The sequence below is a fragment of the Sceloporus undulatus genome, chromosome 1 (assembly GCF_019175285.1).
Source record: "Sceloporus undulatus isolate JIND9_A2432 ecotype Alabama chromosome 1, SceUnd_v1.1, whole genome shotgun sequence".
NCBI classification, from domain to species: domain Eukaryota; kingdom Metazoa; phylum Chordata; class Lepidosauria; order Squamata; family Phrynosomatidae; genus Sceloporus; species Sceloporus undulatus.
Genome location: NC_056522.1, coordinates 118,817,032 through 118,835,384, shown reverse-complemented (window position 1 = coordinate 118,835,384; position 18,353 = coordinate 118,817,032). Strand labels below are relative to the sequence as shown.

General features: G+C 43.4%; 1 protein-coding gene across 4 annotated transcripts in view; it reads left to right on the top strand.

Annotated features, from left to right (window-relative positions):
- FHL5 (four and a half LIM domains 5) overlaps window positions 1-17,481 on the top strand; it is a 33,346-nt gene extending 15,865 nt beyond the window's left edge. For 2 of the 4 annotated variants that reach the window (XM_042447164.1, XM_042447163.1), the window contains 4 exons: window positions 3,803-3,977; window positions 8,638-8,807; window positions 10,443-10,629; window positions 16,312-17,481. In XM_042447164.1, coding sequence (XP_042303098.1) covers window positions 3,803-3,977; window positions 8,638-8,807; window positions 10,443-10,629; window positions 16,312-16,463 — 684 coding nt within the window. In that variant the 3' untranslated portion in view covers window positions 16,464-17,481. Of the gene's footprint in view, window positions 1-3,802; window positions 3,978-8,097; window positions 8,161-8,637; window positions 8,808-10,442; window positions 10,630-16,311 lie in introns of those variants that run through there. The other 2 variants (XM_042447166.1, XM_042447165.1) reach the window with 2 other exon arrangements.
- Window positions 17,482-18,353: the final 872 nt, after the last annotated feature.

Below are 18,353 nucleotides of genomic sequence, written 5' to 3'. Positions count from 1 at the left end.
GATAGATAGATAGATAGATAGATAGATAGATAGATAGATAGATAGATAGATAGGATGGACAAAGAGCAATAGATGCAAACTACAGGAAAAGAGAATCCACCTAAACATTAGGAAGAACTTCCTGACAGTAAGAGCTATTTGACAGTGGAACACATTCCTTTGGAGAGTGGTGGAGTCTCCTCCTTTGGAGCTTTTGAAACAGAGGCTGGATGGCCATCTGTCAGGGTGTTTTGATTGTGTGTTCCTGCAATGCAGTAGTTGAACTGAATGGCCCTTGAGATCTCTTCCAAGTCTAGGATTCCAGATAGATAGATAGATTTGGTGATGTAAGTATGAGGGAGGGAGTTGGCCCCAGGCCTGCTGGCAGGGAAATTTTATCATCCTTCTTTGGCTACCTAGCTCTACTGCTGACTCATTACTGGTCTGTTAGATATAAGAGATGAGGAAGAGGGACAAATCAATTATTTAAAGCCACCTGCAGGTTTTTCAAGTACTTGCTTCAATCCAATTAGCTGCTGTGATTCATTAAGTTATCTGTGCCAGTCTTTGGCCTCTGTGTGGGAGAGTAACTGAAGCTAGTAACCCTTGTAGTTGAGTGAGGAGGTGGGATGCCAGTCCTCTTTGCCAGCCCCTGGACTAATCCCTGATGCTGGTGACTCAGCACACTGCTGCCCACCATAAACTCATAATGGAGTTTTCCTAGTGGCATTTAGTTTTCTTCTGTCAGAGACAGCCTAAGGATAAAACTAACTGCAGTGGTTGTGTATGAAATAAGGGGTGATGTGCTGATCCACAAGCTATGTCTTCCAAAAAGAAAACAAAGACACCGCCCCCCAAAAAAAACCTTCAGAAAAAGGTATCAACATAAAATATGTATCAGAGTTTTGAAATGACATTATTTGGGTGATAGTTCCCAGAATCTACTCCCCAGCATGAGCAGTGGGTAAACTGGTTTAGGGATTGCTGGAATTATAGTCCAAAGAAGTAACATTTAGCATCTGTTCAACCTTCTCCAGTCCAATCCCTCCAGACCTAACACTTCTTACCAATCTCTAGCCATGCAGGACCTGTGGCTGGGGATGCTGGAAGTTGTAATCTGCCATATTGTGAGAGGGAACAGGTTGGGGAATGTTGGATTAGTTTATAAACTGTGACATTAATCTCCTGGAAAGATACAGAAGGTTTTAATGGTTTGCAGATTCCCAGTAGACCTAATAGAATGGGTCTCATTCATCATCTAGATTCAGCAGCTTTATATACAGGGGGAAGTTAAATTGTTCCATTAACCTCAATATAATATCCTAGTGTCTTTAATATCTGATATTTTAAAAAACCCAGCAAGTTGTATCATTTTAAGAACTCATTCCAGAGAGATTGCAGTGCTGATTTCCTTTTCTGTCCTGGGTTTAATTCAACTGATAAAATCAAGAAAAACTTTTAAAATAAATTCCACTGACAAATAACTGATGAAAAATGACTTCCCTTAGTCTATTCTACAGATGGCCTCTAGTGTAACTGCTAAGATTCAAGGAGAGTTTCACTAGAAAATAAATGACATTTATCATTTATATGTAATAACACTGTCTCCACAAGCAAGATACCTCAAAATAGATGTGTTTGGATTAAAATATTTTATTCACTAAATGACAACTTAATTTTGTTTATCTCTCAATGTCTCCTCACTCATCACAGAAATGACATATTCCGGGGAACAGGGGTAATCAAGAGAAAACAAAGTTTAACTTCTCTGAGTTTGTTTCTATTAATCTTTTCTCTCATATCTCAGGCTAAATTTTTCTTAGATTTATCCACACCACAACGGAGCCTGTAAATAGAATGGAAATCTGCTTTTTCCTTTGACTTTAATATTGTGCTTTCTGTGGTTGACGGGGAAATGGTAGGTTGGGCAGTCCCATCTCCCCCCCTCCACTCACACTCTGTCTGACTGTCTCCATCTCTACATTGCCAGACCCCTATAAACATTGAATTTTAAAATTGTTAAGTGGGGGGAAACACATAAAATTGGTCAAATGGAGAGAATCTGAGTTGAAAGCTTGACAATTCAGTGGTAGAAGTACCTGTTTGGTGTACTGAGAGGCTGTGCAGACTGCCCCTAAGGGGTGGCCTGCAGCCGCCTCCAGTTGCACCAGATCAGGACCTTGGCAACTGCACACCATAGCCACAATGTGGCCTTTCAAGGGCACAAAAAGGAGCTGCAAAAAGCATCTCCTTTTTGCACCCTGGAAAGAGTGTGATAGCCACCGTGCCATGGCTTTAAGGTGCTCCTTTGGCGCTGTGTTTGTAAATGCAGTGCCAGAGGAGTGCCCTGGTGCTGTGCACCCTGTGCAGCAGTGAACGGCATCACACCACCATGGGGGCAGAGTCGGGGCATGCATCATATGGATGCCATGCCCCAACTCTGCCCCCAGGCCAGTCTTAATGCTAGTCAGCCCCTAAAACTGCCAGTTTCCATCCCTGAAATCTTTCATAGGGGTTGAAAAATATTCCTCCCTGAAACCTTGCACCAGGCAGGCTCAAGACATTTTGTTGTCTGAGGAGGACAAAATAGCAACACCATCCCATTCCATTAACAGAAGTTGACCAGATTCATAGCTGAATCTTATTTTCAACACTAGCAAAGCTAGAACACCACCATTACAGCAAATGACAGCAGACTAGCTTATGCTACCCAAGGAAAGTGACATTGCACTCTCAGATCTTTCTTGCAAAAATTCAATCCCTCCCCCCCTCCCTATAACTGTTGTCTGAGGCAGCTTCTTCAGTCTATCTAAGTGTGTGTGTGTGTGTGTGTGTGTGTGTGTGTGCGCGCACGCACGCACGCACGCACGCATATGTATGCCCTCAAGTCTCCAGTTGGCCTGTGGCAATCCCATGAATTTCACAAGGTTTTCTTATATTCAGAAGAGTTTTTTGCCAGTTCCTTCTTCTTCCCTGCAGCACCTTGTATTTGTTTCCAGTCTCCCATCCAAGTACTAACCAGGACTGACCTTGCTTTGTTCCCAAGATCAAATAGGCTTTGGTGTCTTTAGGGTATTTTGGCCCATCTACCAAATTGTGTTGTGTGCCTTCAAGTCATTACCAACTTATGATGACCCTAAAGCGTAATGGCATTTTCTTGGTAAGGCGTTTTCTTGGCAAGATTTGTGCAGAGGAGGTTTGCCATTGCCTTCCACTGAGGCTGAGAGAGTGTGATTTGCCCAAGGTCATGCAGTCGATTTCATGGCCAAGCTGGGCATTGAACCCTGATCTCCAGAGTGATAGTCCAACCTCAAACCACTACTCTATGCTGGGCCTCCTACCAAATTGTATGGCAGATTAAAGTAAGGAAAGGCTGAAGTACATGAGCCAACAGACTTATTGAAAGTAAGGCAACTTGATATTTTGTGAACTGTATGGCTATCACATGTTAGAACAGATACAATTTAAATTTGTTAAAATCATGATTATAGTGAGACACTTTGTTTCATTAGCCCTTTATTAGTTGTATACTAATTCCAGAGTAGAAGCGCAAAAGAACACACTATATTTCTCTTTATGACTTCTGATAAATAGACAGTCTTGCCAAGTAGACCACAAGATTGGAGAACAGGGAAGAAACCACACCACACACACATTTCAAAAAAGACCAAGGCCAAACAATAGAATATTATCACCTTTCAGGTCACTTTTGACAATGATCCTGAAGCCTGCAGTTCATCAGTCCTTCCAATTTGATTCTATCCACCTGGATTTTTTCAAGGAGTCAAATGCTTTTTATTAACATACATTTACTATCTCAAAGGATCTTGCCTATAAAGGCCTCCATTGGCATGAAGTGTGCTTCAAATGTGCAAAGTGCCAAAAGTCTTTGGTAGAGAAGCCCTTTGCAGTCAAAGATGAGCTCCTGTTGTGCACAGAGTGCTATTCCAATGAGTATTCATCCAAGTGTTTCCACTGCAAGAGAACCATTATGCCTGGTAAGAGAAAAAGAAGTGATTGCTGTTTGTTTGTTTGTTTGTTTGTTTGTTTGTTCACTGTGATTAAATGAGGATTGTTGTTGTTATTGTGTGCCTTCAAATCCTTTTTGATTTATGGTGACCCTAGGGGAACCTATCATGGGGTTTTCAGGGACTGAGAGTGTGCGACTTGCCCAAGGTCCCCCAGTGGATTTCCATGGCTGTTCAGGCAATCAAACCCTGGTCTCCAGAACTGTAATCCAATGCTCAAATCACTACACCATGTTGGCTCTTTCTAAATAGAATTATATGATACTTTTAATAAACTTTGATCCATTAGTTAGCATGGCAAAAGTATGACTGTGTCAGGAGAAAACATCTTCCAAGAACTTTCTCAGACGAGTACTTTATTGGATGTGTAAGCAAAGTCCTATACCCTCAAACATTTCACAGATGAAAACCAGGACATGTGTGGCCAAGTAACATCAGAGTATGGTGAAGACTGCAAAAATATGAAAACACAAGCTAGAAGAGGCTACAACCATTTGCTTTTGCCTGAGTCTACTGGGAAGAGCAATATTCCACCCCTCCTCCCCCTCCTGCTAGGTGAATGGAGTGCAAATTACTTTTACCTTTTGTACCTATAAATGTAAGCTGATGACAGTGGGAAAGTAGGAGGAGGAGAGAGAAACTGGGACATTTTAAATAAAGCTGAAAAAGTGAAGGGAGGCAATGAATCATGACAGACCCTGCCAAATCAGGAGAGATGAAGGGCATGCAGTCCTTATACAATGAGGAGAAAGTTAGGCCATAGGGCCAACTGTCACCCTCTCAGCATCACAGTGTGGCCTTTGCCCATGACACCATCACTTGGAGGTTTTGCTGTTTCTGTGTGAGTGTGTGTGTGTGTGTGTGTGTGTACCATTCTAAAATGTGGAAATGGCTCTCTTAAGGTTCATAGTCCTCTATCCATTTTTGTGGTCTTATGTGCAAGGAACGAATGGAGGGAGAATGAATGGGGTGCATGCCCATGGCGCGCACCTGCACATCCCCATGCACCCGTACCTATACTCAAGCCAATGGGGCTTGAATATAGACAAAACTCAATTTTTGCAAGGGGTCCGGAATGGATCCTCATGAAAAAGGAGAGGTGACTGTAGTTGCCCGCAACGAGAGCTGTAAAATAAAACATGCCAGTACTGTATTTTTTTTACCCACCCACTACAGTAATGTGACCCTTGTAAACTTCTCTGCAACTGAATTTGGCTCTCGAGCCAAAGGTTGTTCCCTACTCTTCAGTTTCACATTTCATGGAATTTGCTATTAGTGTATATCTTGTTTAAGTGTTGTAACTTGTAAACTCCTATGGACTTTATCATACAGGGGGAAATGGGGAGTGAAGCAGGGGTTTAAATTAACATTATCCCGTGAAAATTGCATGATTGCACTGAAGATTTTCACACACGTTACAACTGAAGAGGACTTATCCCAGCAATAACCACAGGGATTCCCCTGTGAATGATTTGTTGCTGTTTATTACCTGGTTATTGACACAATTAGTCCTCTTTAATCGTGATGTCATGTGAAAATCTTCAGCACATCACCCAATTTTTATGGGATAAGGTTAGTTTAAATCCCCGCTTTTGCCCAATTTCTCCCATGTGAGAAAGTCCTATATTTGCAAGTGGTTTTGGGTCATTTTGGCCAGTTTGGGGGGTTAAAAACCACACAAAAATTAGAATCATAAGAGTCGGAAGAGACCGCAAGGCCCATCCAGTCCAATCCCCTGCCATGCAGGAAATCTAAATCAAAGCATCCCTGACAGATGGCTATCCAGCCTCTGTTTAAAAACACCTAGCACACCCTTGTCCTAATGGGTTTTAATAAGATCTTTCTCCCTTGAAATGAAACACTCTCAGTGGTTCCACTTCAAAGAGTTTCCAACATGGCCCTTGGAAAAACTACAAATCAAGCAACTGCTTCTTAGAAGAGCCCTGTCAATCCATAAATCCATTTTTCTTCCTTTAAAAAAGTTTCAATTCAAGCTGTCTCATGCTTGGTCTTTGAAAATGACAGATGTAGAGTGAACGGTCAAGGTGCACTGACATCTGACATTTTTTGAACATCTGAGGGCACCTAGACACTTTCTACCTGCCCATGAGTTATTTCTAGTTGTTTTGTTTTGTCGTATTGCCTGGTTTTCAGCCACAAAGTGGACTTCTCAATTGGAGGGATTAAGAAACAATTCTTCCTTAGCATTTTGAACGGTGTGGTTAATGAACTTATTTCAGAACAATGACTGGCTCAGATCACAGCATATTTGTGGCAATTTCTCCCTAATACTTTAAACAGAATGAAATAGAGGATAACAAGCTCACTAAAAACGTTTACTGGTGCAGGTAAAGTACAGTAATGAAATAATTTGTGGGTCCTCCATGATGCTAAAATGCAATCAATCAGTATTGACTCTCCCAGTTTTAAGATGCTAGTATCTCAAAAAGGAGCTTAATTCATTCCATAAGAGTCTGTATGAGTTTTATGCCTCACAGGACACACAGGAGCTGGTTAGAACCTCACTGTTTTTATTATTCCATTATTATATATTCAAGAGAGCTGTTCTCATGATCTGCCTCCCTCCTCTTTTTGGGTCCTAAAGCTTCTGTCACATGACTGTTTGCTTGCTTGTTTCCTCCTACTGGATGCAAGGCAGCTTACTATATTTTTTAAAAAAATAAATCTAATACAACACAGTAAATTATACATATTAACTTATGCATTTATTTAAAAGAGTAATGAAAACACTTTCCAACACTACATTAATAAACACATTAAAACACCAAATATCCAGCATATCTATTTCAACTCAGTTATCAAAGATGCAGGGGGAATAAAATAACATTATGTTTCCTCTATAAAGTCAAACAGGGAATCTCTTTGGGAATAAGAATCTAGGACCAGGCACTAAGGCCTTGTTCAGACCGGCCTGAAAGGTTGGCCTGGGGGCAGAGTCGGGACATTGCGTCCAGATGACGCACACCCTGACTCCTGATGCTCCACATGGCACACAGCACCATGATGATCCTACAGCACTGCATCCATACAATACAGTGTTGAAGGAGTGCCGTATAGTTGTGGCAAAATGGCTATGGCGCCCTGGAAAGGTCCGACTGGGGCTGCAGCATGAGGTTGCCATGGCCCAAATCTGGCTAAAGAAGAGGCTGCCCCTTTGGGGCTGTTTGTACAGCCCCTAAGAAAGCTCTACATGTTCCCACCAAGCTTACCTCTAAGGATGAAAGAAATAAGGTAAGGACCTCCTCCTACAGATCTTAAAGACTGGACAGAGTCCAATGGATAGATATCTTCTTTCAGATAACCTGGATGTGAACCATAGGGCTTTGTAGATCAGGACCCGCATTCTGAATTGTGACCAAAATTGGAGCTGGAGTCCATGAAGCTGTTGTAAAAAGAGAGCTGTGTGCATTCTGTAACCAGCCAGAGTCAACAATCTGGCTGCAACATTTTGTACCACCTGCAGTTTCTAAACATTTTTCAAAAAACAGCTCCAAGTAAAATATGTTACAGTAATCCATTCTCAAACAATGCCCCTGGAGTGCCCTCTCAGAAAATATGGAATTGGAAACTTCCAATTAACTAGTGCTTTTGTATGTATGTAGCTTATTCGTTTGACAAATGTTTGCTGCTTACTAGTGTTGTTGTTGTGTGCCTTCAGGTCATTACAGACTTATGGCATCCCTAAAATGAACCTATCACAGGGCTTTCTTGGCAAGATTTGTTCAGAGATGGCCATTGAGAGAGTGTGACTTGTCCAAAGTCACCCAGTGGTTTCCATGGCTGAGCAGGGATTCAAAACCTGGTCTGCAGAGTCTTAGTCCAATGCTTAAACCACTGTATCACACTGTCCATTTTGTTCACTATTACATTATTCTGTTTATATTGTTCTCACAGAGCAGTTCATTAGGGAACAGATAAATTAGTTGTAAAATATTTCTGATTGTCTAACCCTGTCCAGTTGTTCTTTTGCATGTTGAATCGACACACCAAGATGAGGAACATCCTAGTCTTAGCCTTGCCTCCATACACATACTCATCAGTTGTCATCACTGTTATCCTCCTACATGTGGAAAATAAAAGAATGAAGTGGAAGTGGATATTCACTATCAATGGACAGTCTCCACCTTAACTGGTAATCTGGAAATTCAGGGTTTTGATTCACATGAAGTATCATTCTGCTGTGGAGGAAGAGGATGGAACTGGGAACGGAGGAAGCTAAAGCTAGTGTTTACCCCCTTCTTGTGTGTTGATTCAACATATGCAATAACAATTCAGTAGCCCTTCTTTCTTCTGTTTCATTAGGAAAAGCATAAAACATATAAAAAAGGCAAGATTTCCTAAAACTGTAAAATCTTAGGGGGGAAATGTTGAAGTAAATGTGATAAAATGCAGAGGGATCCACATATAGCATAATATTTCTCCTCCTTCCATATATATATATATAATCTGTTTATATATTCTGGAATTAGGTTTGTATTGAGTACTTTACTGTACTTAATAATGAGTGATGCAGGGGGGAAATCCAAAGATAGTATCTTTTTTAAACTACCATTTATAAAATGCCAGCAACGGGCCAATAATCAGACTGAATTTGCAATTTGCTTTACAGGTTCTCGTAAAATGGAGTTTAAGGGAAACTTTTGGCATGAAGCTTGTTTTGTTTGCCAACATTGTCGGCAACCATTAGGAACAAAGCCTTTGATTACCAAGGATGATGACAATTACTGCGTGCCCTGTTTTGAGAAGCAATTTGCTCAGCATTGTTACTCCTGCAAAAAGGTAACACAATGAGTGCATATACAGCTGGCAAGCTAAGATTTTCATCATGATGGGTTTGCAGCACTTGGAAAGAGAATGGCTTTTGATACCATTTATTATGGAACCTCTCCCTTTCTATTCTGTTTTTTTCAGGAACAGCATTCTGAGAGCCAAACAGTTTTTATGGGCTACTCCTTGAGGGGCATATGAGAGTGAGTGGGAGTGCATAGTAAAAATGTAACATGTCCATCTTGTGGCCATTTCAGTGGAAGGACAACCAACATATCACAGAATATTGCATATTACACCAGAGCACACAGAACGTTTAGAGCAGAGCACTAATGTGTACTTCACTTTTTTCTTTCTCCCCAGCTGCCATGTATTGTCTACAACTTTACTGGGGTCATCTTGATGCTTTTCACTTTGAAAATGCCACACATTTTGTTGCTGCTCTAATTAGCAGCAGAAGCAGAAGGATTAGTGACATGTGGCTTGACTGAGGTGCTAAGGATCATGTTTATAATAAAGGACATTTCATGAAAGAAGTCACCAAACCTCTAAGATAACCTCCAAAAAAAGTTTTGGCAAAAAGGTTTCTTTCCTCCCCAAAAAAAATGTCCTCCAGCGGATATGGGGAAACTTCTTGATGGGTTTGGTCCCCTTCCCACAAGAATATGTTAATCATAGGGGAAAAATTTAAACAAGAAAGATACTGGAGGTTAACACTTCTTTTTGGAAAAATGGCATCTCCCAGGCTTAAAAGTGTCCAGTAGGTTCCAGTATCATGGTGAAATGCTCTGTAGGGCTCCTTGTGGTCCCCAGGAAGTGTGGTGGAGTGTTTGTAGCCCTGCCAAATCACAAGGGAAGACAATCTGGCTGCCCTTAGGCCCCTTCAGCTGTGCACCTGGTGCCTTATTATTATTATTATTATTATTATTATTATTATTATTATTATTAACCTTTATTTATAAAGCGCTGTAAATTTACACAGCGCTGTACATACAATCTTTTAGTTAGACGGTTAGAGATGGATATGGATAATCCAAATTAGAGCAGACCCATAAAATCAATGGGTACTTCACAAGTTACCATGTAGGTCAGTTCCACTGATTCAGTGGGTCCACTCTAATTGGAACTAATAATTGGATTTTGTCCATGTGTATATGTCTTCAGTTCACCTATCAACTTATGGTGATCCCATGAATTTCATAGGGTTTTCTTAGGCAAGGAACACTCAGAGGTAATTTGTCATTGCTTTTCTCTGAAATACACCCAGTATTTTTTGGATCTGTTAATAGTCTCCTATCCAAGTGGTAGCTAGGATGCACCCTTCTTAACTCCCAAGAGCAGATGGGATGTGGTGTCCTTAGGATATCTAAGCTAAACAATTAGTACAGAGATGTGAGAAGAGGTGTTTTTTTCCTTCTCATGAAGATGACTCCATGGCAAGGTTGATCTCCAGCATTTAAGAAACTAAGCAAGGAGTAACTAATACAGGTATTCCTCAGTTAATGAAGCTGATGTGTTAATGGCCATTATTTCTTTGGCTGATTTACACTGCAGAATTAAAAGTGTAAAAAGACTTTGTTAATTCTGAAGGTTAAAACTATTGCCAAGCTCATCAGCTTTTCTTAATGTCCACTTCATATTCATTAGGTGATAACTACTGGTGGTGTGACTTATCATGACCAGCCATGGCACAATGAATGCTTCCTTTGTAGTGGATGCAAGAAACAGCTTGCAGGACAACGGTTTATTTCCAAAGATGAACTTCCTTACTGCCTTGAGTGCTTCAGCAGCCATTACGGAAAGAAATGCACAGCCTGCACCAAACCCATTACAGGTAACTATTATCTGGCTGGCATCTTCAAAGAAAGCCATTGACAGCATTTGTACTTTTTATGTCTGCATTGCAAACAGTTGTGGGCTGGGCCCTTATCCAGCAATCTTATTGGCTAGGGTACAGCTGTGTGTGTAGAGCAGTGGCATAAGTGGAAAAATGGCCACACACTGTGATGGGAGGGGACATGGATGAAAGTCATTTCTATCATGAGAGAAAGCTGACCTGTGCACTCCTAAGCTGCTAATAAGCCAGCAGGGCAGCTCAGATGGCAGTTGAGTTTGCTTTCTCTGCTGTGCCCTGCTCCAAAATGACTTACACTGGTGCAGTGGACATTGGACAGGCATAGGGCACCAATACAATTTTGGTCTTAACAGCAGCAGCTCATAATTTCATGTTAGTGAGGCAGTGAATCTGCTCTGTTTTTCATCTGAACTCATCACAGCATTTCTGAGGCTAGGTGTGTGTGATTTGCTCAAGCTCACCCAGGAAGCTTCCATGGCAGTGCAGCAATTTGAATCCTAGTCTCCAGGGTTGTAGTCCTCCACTCAAACCACTGCATCACACTGCCCATTTGTAACTGATCTGTATTCAAGTTTACAATCATGACATTATTGCCACAATTGGAAATCTCTCCCCCCCCCCACCTTCCCTTAACAGCCAGCAGCCATACCAAATGGTGAAGGTCTGTTCTCCTGGTGATCAGGGTTCAGCAAGATGATGTTTCCAGCCCCCACCCAACAGTAATTTGTGATGCAACAATCAGAAATGGGACCCCTGTAACAACTCCTTGTCACACTGCAAATTGCTGAAAGAAAGGGGCTGAAAATATCATCTTGGTGCACCCCAGTCACCAGCACATTAGACTGCTGTCACTCAGTGTAGCTGACAACTGTTAAGGTAGGTTTGTGGAGCTGGGTCAAGAGATGATATGTAGTTACATGTCCATAATTGTGCCTGTAGGATCTCAACCCATATTCTGTATTGACTTGCACTGCTCATGGCAGTCAATGACTGGCATGTGAAGACATTGTGATATGTGTGAGTGATACTACATTTTATGGGCCTCAATCTAATCCCCTCCGTATACCTAAAATATCTGCTAGCAAACATTGTGCTGTATACCCTCCCCCAACTTACCGAAGGCCCTTCAGATGCCCTGCATTTCTTCTTGCAAGCAGACAGGATCAGAGGAACATCTCCATAGCCAGATGCACCAATTTGATATATGTGCTGAGACTCCCCAGAAGGACCCCTGCAGATCTCAGCACTGATGTCTCATTGCATGTCTGGCTACAGGATGTAGCCAGATGCTTCTTGATCCTGCCTTCTCCACACAAAGCACAGACATGGCCATACTGAGGGGTGGGGGTTTCCAGAGCGCTTTACTGTAAATTGGGTGGGCTTTGGGCACTGCAGAGGGAGGATGAGATACAGTTGGTCCTCCCATATCCATAGGTACAAATATCCATGGTTTGAAAATACTTATATTGTCTCCCAAAAAGCAAACCTTGATTTTTATTTTTATTTTTTTACATTTTATATAAGGGATGCCAATGTGGTGGTGTGATTTGAGTGTTGGAATATGAATCGGAGACCAGGATTCCCACTTTGGCCATGAAACCTGCTGGGTGACCTGGGCAAGTCACATGTTCTTTGTCTCAGGGAAGGCAGTGGTAAATCTCCCCATGAACAAATTTTGTCAAGAAAACCCCATGATAGGTTTGCCTTAGGCCATCACCATAAGTTGGAAGTGACGTGAAGGCACACAGTAACAACAAAAATGTCATGGCTAGAATACTCTTAAGAGTATTTGCATGTTGGATGAAATTTTATTTTAAATTTGTTTTTGCATTTTAAATTGGGTGAAAGCTATGTGTATCTAATGGGGCTTGAGCATCCTCAGATTTTGGTATCCACAGCGGATGTGTGGGTGTGCAGGAACCAAAGCCCAGCAGATACCAAGGGACTACTGTATCATTAACTGCAGTGCCCCCAAAATGGACATTTGCATGGGTAAGGGATACTTACCCATGCAAATGCTCCACGAGTATTCGGGCCATTGAGTGTTAGGGAGGGAAGGGGGGTATTCAGCCACCTCTCTCGAAGTGCCCCTCTATATTGCACAAAATTAAACCTCTGCGGCATTAGGCAAAGCGAAACTACCCACTTCAGCCTGTAAAAGTTGTAGGCCTGGAAGCAACAAATGACTTTGGAAATAGCTATGTCACTGGGCCTCCCTACAACAGGTGTGGCAGGAGGATGCTGTCTTGTTCCTGGGTTTGGGAGAATTATACTCCGTCAGAGCTGATGCATTAACCAGGAGGTGCACCAACAACAGGTAGGTTGCCAGCCAGCCACCTACCTGTTTAGATCTAAGTACCCCTTGAATCCCTCTGCTGGTTGAGAAGCATATTGGGGGTTAGGTAGGGTTCTGGTTGAGAAGCATAGAGCTATGATGGCGAACCTATGGCACGTGTGCCACAAGCCCCATTTCGCCAGGCACGGGCCAGGAAGAAGAAGGAACAGGCACACGCATGCCCATTCCTCCTCCTCCCTGCCTTTCTGGTCTCCAGCTGTCGACAGAAAATGGCTTGGGGTAGGGTTGCCATACGCCGGACCGGGAAGAGGAACGGGGAAAATGTAGGGCAATTTTCAAATGTAGGACACACAAAATGTGTCCTACATTTAAAAATTATGTCCTACATTTTTCCTCACAATCGCGGCAGGCAAGCGGCGAGGGAACCCCCACTTAAGTGAGCTTCCCTCCCCGCCTGGGCCCCACCGCAATTGGAGGCCAGGATCGGGGCCCTCGCCTCGTTCCTGGCCCCCACGGGGACCAGGAAGGAGGCGAGGAGCCCCCGGCGAGCAGCCGCGGCCTCGCCTCCTTCCTGGCCCCCGAGGAGGCCAGGAAAGAGGCGAGGGCTCGCCGGCGGCGCCGCGGCCTCGCTCCTTCCTGGCCCCCGAGGAGCCAGGAAAGAGGCGAGGGGCTCGCCGGCGAGCGCCGCGGCCTCGCCTCGTTCCTGGCCCCCGAGGAGGCAAGGAAAGAGGCGAGGGGCTCGCCGGCGAGCGCCGCGGCCTCGCCTCCTTCTGGTCCCCGAGGAGGCCAGGAAAGAGGCGAGGGGCTCGCCGGCGAGCGCCGCGGCCTCGCCTCGTTCCTGGCCCCCTAGGAGGCCGGAAAGAGGCGAGGGGCTCGCCGGCGAGCGCTGCGGCTGCCTCCTTCCTGGTCCCCGAGGAGGCCAGGAAAGAGGCGAGGGGCTCGCCGGCGCAGCGCCGCGCCTCGCTTCCTTCCTGGCCTCCGCGAGGACCAGGAAGGAGGCGAGCAGGCCGGCGGCGATGCCGGGGCTTCGCCTCCTTCTTGCCCCCGCGGAGGCCAGGAAGGAGGGGGAGGCTGCAGGGAGGCGGGGAGGTTGGCGCGGCTGCGCCGAAGAGGCGCCGCCTCCTCCACCTCAGGCCTCGCTGCCCTCCTTTTCCTCCGCGCGACCATGCGCGGGGGAGGAGGAGGAGGGCAGCGAGGGCCCCAGGGTTGCCTTGCAACCCCGCTACAACCGGGCTTTTCCGGTTTTTGGCTGCACCCGTGCCGTGACCTGGCAGGTGCAGCCAAAACCCGGAAAAAACCCGTTTGCAACCGGGTTATGGCAACCCTACATTGGGGAGAAGGAGCCGAGCGCCTGCACCACTGTCTCCTCCTCCCACGCCTTCTCCCAGCTTTTAGCTGTCTCTTCCAGACAGTGACGGAAGGCGGGAAAAGGGTGGGGGAGAAGATGCGCGTGCCGGTGGCTCCTCCCAAGACCTTTGCTGGCCTCCAACTGTCTCCAGAGGAGACAGCTGGTGGGATACAACAGGTCTGTGGGGAAGAGCGACGGGCAAAGAACTGTTTGAGCTAACTAACTGCCATAAAGACTTTGCCTTACTAAACCTGCTCTGAACAAATCTTACCAAGAAAGCCCCCTGATAGGTTTGCCTTTGGGTCAGTGTAAGTTAGAAATAACTTGAAGGCACAACAACAACAAAAACAACTCACCGTTTGCCCACTCTCTCTCTAATTTCTGCAGCTAAAATTCTTATTCCTTCCTCACTACAATCAAACATTCTCTATACATGCAATCTGGGGAACCTCTGTACTTTAGAGAGTCCATTGGAGGTGGGGCCAATGGGAATCTAAATGTCTTCTGAGGTGTGACTCTGTGTGTGTGTGTGTGTGTGTGTGTAATTTTGTCCATGTGATGCTAGAAACATCTATCTTTGCTTGGCAGCTTTTAAATTCCCAAAGCTGAAGAACAGATCATGCCAGTAACAGGAGGGAAAAACTGGTTTATATATTTGTGTTTAAATGGCAGATAATTAAATGCTTGGCAAACACTCAGAAGCAGTTTAAAAGTACTTTAAGACCATTAGCCAGATCTCTTAAAAATAAATTGAATGTCCTCTTGCCCCAGTTCCTAGGAATAAAGTTGCCAAGAGATTACTAATCCTGAAATTCAAAGAAAGAAAAGAAGAAAGGAAGGAAGGAAGGAAATTCCACCAGCTATGACTTGGCCCTTCTTCTCCCCTCTCCTTTTTTTGATGTGTAGCGAACTCTGGGATTTCATGTGCATGAAAGGTTAATTTCAAGCAGCCAGGCACTAATATGCCTCAGCTCCCAAGAAATTGACTTTTTAGGATAATCTACAATTAAAGTCTACAGTGTATTTTCTTAAAAAAAGAAAAAGATTTTATAAAATATAAAATCCTTTGTATAAGAATAAAACTGAAAGGATTTACTACCTAGATTGTAGAAATTAACCAGGTTGAAGATCTTGTATACATTACTTATTGCCTAGTGCTTTGTATGCAGGCCCAAGGAGAAAATTCCTGTCATACATGCATATTCACAGAGACTATATAAATTGTTTCCAATTAATAGCAACCCTATCATGGGGTTTTCTTGGCAAGTTTTGTTTAGAGGGGATTTGTCTTTGCCTTCTTCTAAGGCTGAGAGTGTGTGACTTGCCCACAACTACCCAGTGGGATTTGAATTTTGGTCTTCAGAGTCATATTCCAAAATTTCAACCACTACACCACACTGGCTGTCTCTTATATATACATATATACACAGTAGCCTCTCCCAAACCACAAGGGATCCGTTCTGGACCCCCTTGCAAAAATAGCGACTCACACATATTCAAGTCCCATAGAAAAAAAATAGGGCATTTTCCCACTTTCATGGGGGTCCTGTGGAACCCCAGTAAATGTAATGAGTTCACTGTGTGTATACACACACACACACCCTTCTGTGTGTGGTGCGGTTAACAAACAGAATTCATCCATGCTCAATTTCTTGTGTATTGTAGATAATAACTCACAGTTATATGTTCAGTTGTCCAATAACCACAATAGCTGGGTATTTCTGACAGTTGTAATCCAAACAAACAAATAAAAACCCCTCTAAAACATTTTTCCAGACTGTTCCCATGAGACCCATAGCTCAGCATCATATTACATGTTGCAATGAGATAGCACACTACCGCTTGTTTCAACATAAAACAGCTTCATTTGTTGATCTCCAGCTACGTGAAATTCATATAGGCTTTTTTGGGATAAACTAAAGAACTTTATTTATTAGAGCATAAACTGAATGCCTTTGTGATCTGCTGAAAGGTACACATGCAGTTTAATTTCTCTTCCCCTGCTTTCTCTTTCCAGCTCTCGGGGGAGCCAAATTTATCTCGTTTGAGGATCGCCACTGGCACAGTGACTGCTTCAAATGTGGGAAATGTTCCAGCTCCTTGGTGGGAAAAGGCTTCCTGGCCCAGCAGGGGAGAATCCTTTGCTGCCTTTGTGGTAGCACCACATAGTCAAGAGATCCATTGACTTCCTCTGAAATTTCACCGCTAGGCCATCAGATGTCTGTCAACCAAGTATAATGGTTGTTTAGTTGCATAAATTGCTGTTCTAGCATAGTAGTGTACCTTCTTTGTAACCACTTTAAATAACCCTTGTTCTTGTTACGAAAACAGCTTCCAATATGTATTAACCTGGAAGAGTTTGTTGTTTGTTTTCTTTTCCTTGGAGGAGAGTGCACTCTGCTGTTTGAAATACAGGGAGGTACAGTTTTTCAACAGAGATATTGTCCTTAAATTCTAATAAAGAGAGGCTGTAAGGTAGTATGGCTGAAGAAACAGAAAACAGGACTTTTCCAACAGCACAATATGCATCTTTTCCTGGCACCACCTCTGTCCTTTTTAAACCGATAGGTCATCAACAAGCATTGGGGGGTGGGCAGGCCAGAAAGGTGAAAGAACAGCACAGCAGAACAACAAAAAAGGGAAGTTTGCTACCTCTGGTGTTGTCTTTCTGCATAATATCGCAAAATCAACCCATACCAAACTAGACGTCTCATGGGAGTTCCATGGTTGTAGCACCAACCTGGTGGATGCCTTTGTCCTTTTCAAAAATCTAGCAGATGGATGGACATGTCAAGTTTTGTACTGGGAATAGGGGAGATGTACAACAGAAAGAGCTGTTGTGGAGTTGAAGGCTTTCATGGCCGGCATCCATATATTTTTGTGGGATTTCGGGCTATGTGGCCATGTTCTAGAAACCACTTGGTAAAATGACACTATCTACTGGAGGTCACAAAACTGTGCGAACTTTAGAATGTTCTGGACTACCAAGCTGTTTTGGAGTGAGTGAGCTCCTGTACTAGTTTGATTACACAGGCCTGAAAAACTGAGAGTCTTTGATGTTTCTGTATTGTGATATGTGACTGAATAATATTATCCTTCGAAGAATTATCCTGCAAAGAGTACAAAAGAGGTAAAAGTCGGTTAGAAGACTTTAATTTGTTGATATGAAACAACAGAAATCCCATTCAAAAACACTAAAAGAAATCACACTGAAACATCAGCATCCTCACTTAATCAAAGCTGAGTAACAACTGAATGGAGAAAAAAGGAAGAGAAATAGGTGTGGAACAACATCTTTATTTTATTTTTTAGATTCAGCACCCAGAATTATATTTAAAACAGTTATAATAGTGAAAACATTTTTTTAAAATCTATGTTATCCTTATGTGCTAGGAAAGATCCTAAACTCTCAACTTCGGAGCTTATCCCATTAACAAATAAGACAGTTTACTTTTTCTGGCTTGAATTCAGGATCCGGGATGCCCCCAGATGTTATCATACCTAAATTGCCCCCGATCTAGGCAGGATGTTGCCACCCAGATGCATCCTGTGTTAAAGCATTGCCCAGCCAGCACTTTTTCAAAGTCAAGGAGCTTCCGACTTAAAAAATTGGCTGGTTGAGCGAGGTTTTTCGACCCAGGTGCATCCAGGTGACAGCATCCCAGCTAGATAGGTGATGATTTAGGTATGACAACATCCAGGGGGCATCCCAGATCCTGAATTCAAGCCGGAAGAGGTAAACTGGCTTATTTGTTAATGGGATAAGCTCCTTTATTCACATTATCAGGATTCAATGCTAATTATGCCAGATCATCATCTACAATGGAATAGGAATTATGTTGCTTTACAGATATTGGATGAGATCCTACATTGAGCAGGCAGAGTGTAATGCGCTAGACCTCACAGCTCTGTCTCCTCTCTCTGTCCTGGCAGCTTTTAAGCCCCAGAAGAAGGGGACCATGTTACTGCTTACTGGTGGGGATGAAAGGGAAGAGGAAGGGATTCACATGATGAAGTATCTGGTTTCAGCTTGGGGGGATGGGGATGCATTCACAAATG